The sequence below is a fragment of the Lacerta agilis genome, chromosome 8 (assembly GCF_009819535.1).
Source record: "Lacerta agilis isolate rLacAgi1 chromosome 8, rLacAgi1.pri, whole genome shotgun sequence".
NCBI lineage: Eukaryota > Metazoa > Chordata > Lepidosauria > Squamata > Lacertidae > Lacerta > Lacerta agilis.
In genome coordinates this window covers 77601578-77605360 of record NC_046319.1, presented here as the reverse complement: position 1 = coordinate 77605360, position 3783 = coordinate 77601578, and the positions used below count along the sequence as shown (strand labels likewise).

The 3783-nt window shown below is 42.8% G+C and overlaps 1 protein-coding gene across 1 annotated transcript; it reads left to right on the top strand.

The window, feature by feature from the left end:
- Positions 1-2229: 2229 nt before the first annotated feature.
- NANOS2 (nanos C2HC-type zinc finger 2) lies at positions 2230-2799 on the top strand. Its single transcript, XM_033158786.1, has one exon. It carries the CDS (start codon positions 2230-2232, stop codon positions 2797-2799), a length of 570 nt encoding a protein of 189 aa, XP_033014677.1.
- Positions 2800-3783: the final 984 nt, after the last annotated feature.

Below are 3783 nucleotides of genomic sequence, written 5' to 3'. Positions count from 1 at the left end.
AAAGCATTCCTGACAGATGGCTGTCAAGCCTCCGCTTCAAGACCTCCAAAGAAGGAGACTCCTCCACACTCCTTTGCAGCAAATTCCACTGTCCAACAGCTCTCACTGTCAGGAAGTTCTTCCTAATGTTTAGGTGGAATCTTCTTTCTTGTAGTTTGAATCCATTGCCCCGTGTCCGCTTCTCTGGAGCAGCAGAAAACAACCTTTCACCCTCCTCTTTATGACATCCTTTTATATATTTGAACATGGCTATCATATCACCCCTTAACCTTCTCTTCTCCAGGCTAAACATACCCAGCTCTCTAAGCCGTTCCTCATAAGGCATCGTTTCCAGGCCTTTGACTATTTTGGTTGCCCTCTTCTGGACCCGTTCCAACTTGTCAGTATCCTCCTTGAACTGCATTATAATAACCTTTGCCGTTTTAATTTCCGATCCTTTCCCTAACGATCCCTAATGTGGAATTTGGCTTTCCCCTCAGCTGATTAGCATGAGGTGCTGTCGGCGGCAAGGTTGCAGGTTCGATCCCCGTATGGGACACTTGCGTATTCCTGCATTGCAGGGGGTTGGACTAGATGACCCACAGGGTCCCTTCCAACTCCATCATTCTATGATCCCCTGGCTGCTGCTGCTGGGTTGGCAATCTGCCGCCACCTGAATATCCCTTGCCCACTCGGGTTTAGAAAGTGGATATGAACTATAAATGAAAATAGATTTAGAATAAGATTAGATATAAACGAGGATTATATAATGTTAAGAATTTACTAATGATGATATACAGTGAATGCAGAAGGAGAGGACGTGAAGAAGTCAATTAACAATGTTAAGGAATATGATGATTATTGTTATTTTTGTATTTTTGTATTTTGTATTTTTTTGTATTTTGTATTGTGTTTGTATTTTTTTGTCATTGTGTGTAGTGTTTATGTGTAATGCTTGTGTTTCTAATTGTTTGAAAACTTAATAAAATTCTTTTTAAAAAATTAGAAAGTGGATATGAACTACAACCTGTTTTAGTGTTTTAACTTTTTGCATGTTATAAACTATTGTAAAAAAACAAACTTTTTTCTTGTTTTATCTTTTTGTAAAGAGGGTTTAAAAAAATTAAAAAATCTATAGATTTAAATACCCCCCACCCACCCAGAGATGGTCTGCCAGCGGCCAGGTGCCTGAAGCCAGCTCCCTGTGGAGCACACCCTTATTAACACTCAAAAGGTTAATGAGGCTGGACTCGCCTTTGCAGAAGCCATGCTGACTTTCTTCAGCAAATTCTTCGTTTTCTTCCATATGCTTGGTGATCTTATTCTTCACAACGCTTTCCACCAATTTGCAAATGTAATGCACCACCAGCTAACTGGATCTCCCTGGATCCCTCCCCCCATGGTCACTTTCTAGTCCTCCGGGGGCAGATGTCAGTCTTAGGACAGGTTACATATTTTTGTACGCCAGCAATTTGGCATTTCATTTCTTTGATGAATTGGATAGAGCAGGATACAGCCTTGACCTGGTGCCTTGTTCCCTTTTTGATTTCTAATTGCGGCCTAGAATTTCATTTCTTGCCACCAGCGTTTGCTTCGTTCTTCAGACTCTGCTCTTTGAAAAGTCAGTTCGGACACAGGGATCTCTTCTGCATTTTCTGCCATGAAGACACCTGCTTTTCCGGTGACCCAGAAACTGCAATTAATCCAGAATTTGTCCTAATTTCACAAGTCTTCTGTTCCATTTCAACGCTCCTTTTTTCCTTCCTTTTTCTTTACCAATTCCATTGGGAAGCAGGAAAGTTTCCAAAGTCCAGTTTCTGCAAGAAGTGCCACTTGGGTTTTCCTATAACCTGTCTTTTATCCAAGAGGGGGATGCAGTAGAGTCTAGGGTGCCCCATGGCACAAAAGGAGCTTTCAGTTGTGCTTGCAGAACCAGCTTTGGATGTTTTCAGGCGAATTTTGTGCCTGAAAAATAGAGCAACGATCTCTCTCTCTCTCTCTCTCTCTCTCTCTCTGTGTGTGTTTGTGTGTGTGTGCTTGGTCAAGTCATGAGTTCTGCAGAAAACCTTTTTGTCTAGACGCATAAAGGTTAAATTCAGGACATGGTGGGGACGTATGGGGAGGTGGGGACGAATATTTTCATACCCCTCCCCTTTAAATTACAGACTCCACCTCCCCAATATTAACATTGTCTAAACAGCATTTTGGGTGTCTGTTCCACATCTGAGTTGTTCCTGTGTAGCGTTGGCCATGCTTTCCTCGATTCCGCCTTACCCCCCTGCCTTGACCGGGGGCCAGTATTTCGACAGGTTTAAAGACTATCTCAACCTGTCGAAGGTGATCCTGGAGATCGTTGAGGACCGGAAGATGGGGCAGGTTGGTTTGCCGGTCTGGGGCCCCCTTGACTGCAGTGATGTGGCCGTGGGACCCCTTGAAGACCCCTTGGGGGTCCTGGCTCAGTGGGCCCTCAGCAGCGGGAGCAGCGGCTCAGAAGGTGGGGCGAATGGCGAGGCGTCGCAGACCCCCCAGCAAGCTTGCAAAGGCATTATCTGCAACTTTTGCAAGCACAACGGGGAGTCCAAGAACGTCTACACTTCCCACCCGCTGAAGCACGCCGACGGGGTGGTGGCCTGCCCCATCCTACGCAACTACACCTGCCCGCTCTGCGGCGCGACAGCCGGCAAGGCCCACACGCTCAAATACTGCCCGCTCAACCAGGAGAAGCAATCGCTGTATCGCAAATGCGGGCGCAACTCTTCCGGGCGTAAGATCAAGAGAGGGACCTCCAGGAACGGAAGAACCACCAACCCTTTTAATTAAGAACCAGAGATCAGACAGAACACATTGCCAGGCAAAGTTTTTTACACCGGCAACTCCAAAAAAAGCCAACTTCATTTGCCGCTACCCAACCACCTCTTTCAAAATATATTTAAATTGAGACATTTATTTTGCATTATTTGCTTTCTAACACCAGGAAGATCACGGATGCTGTCACAAGTAATCTTTTTAAAAAGACATTGGGACTTCGAGATATCATGAAAATGCACCCTCCTTCAGTTTGAAGAACGGAAATCAGCCTAGTTTGTTTATCAAAATCTGTGAGTTTATAACACTTTTGTTCCTTGTTTTTTTTTTTTAAATGTCTGCAATTGTCTTAAATCTTTTCCGGGCCACTTGTTGCCTGGATGGAAGCAGCTATTTCCCCCATTTTGTTTCTTATATCGTTTGTATATTGTGAGAAAAGTTTATATACTTTGAAAAGAAATATTTTTATATCTATATTAAAAAGAAAAAGTATTTATATCTATATTTGTTCTTGTCTAAACTCTCAGGGTGGTGGTGTTTGCATTGCAGAAGTTTATTATGTTTTGTTCCAGTTTAATAAACAAGTTTTTATTGTTCTTGCATCAAATAATTGCCTTTCTCGGTTTTGTTCTTGCATCAAACTGTTGAATTTTCTTCAAGTGGTTCCCTGCAAAGAGTTTAGGCAACAGCCTAACTTGGAAAGTACTTGGGAGCAAGTCCTGCTTAGGCCAATGGGGCATATTGCCTTGTAAATATCTCTAGGTCTGTGCATAAATCTCTAGGTATTTTCTTAATAAAATATGTCTGTGCAGCAAAATGGAATCTAACTGGGTTAGATAGCAGGACTTTTTGGGAAGATCATCAGTTGAAAATGGGGAATCCTTAAAATACCGGTAATTTCAGCCGAATGTTCTAACATGCTTTGGAAACTTCTGCAACCTGAGTAAATTCTGAAATCTGGAATCTGTATTTCCTTAACTCTGCAAAAATTTAATACTT

Coding starts and splice junctions, on each gene's coding strand:
- NANOS2 (XM_033158786.1), top strand. CDS start 2,230: ATGCTTTCCTCGATTCCGCCTTACCCCCCTGCCTTGACCGGGGGCCAG.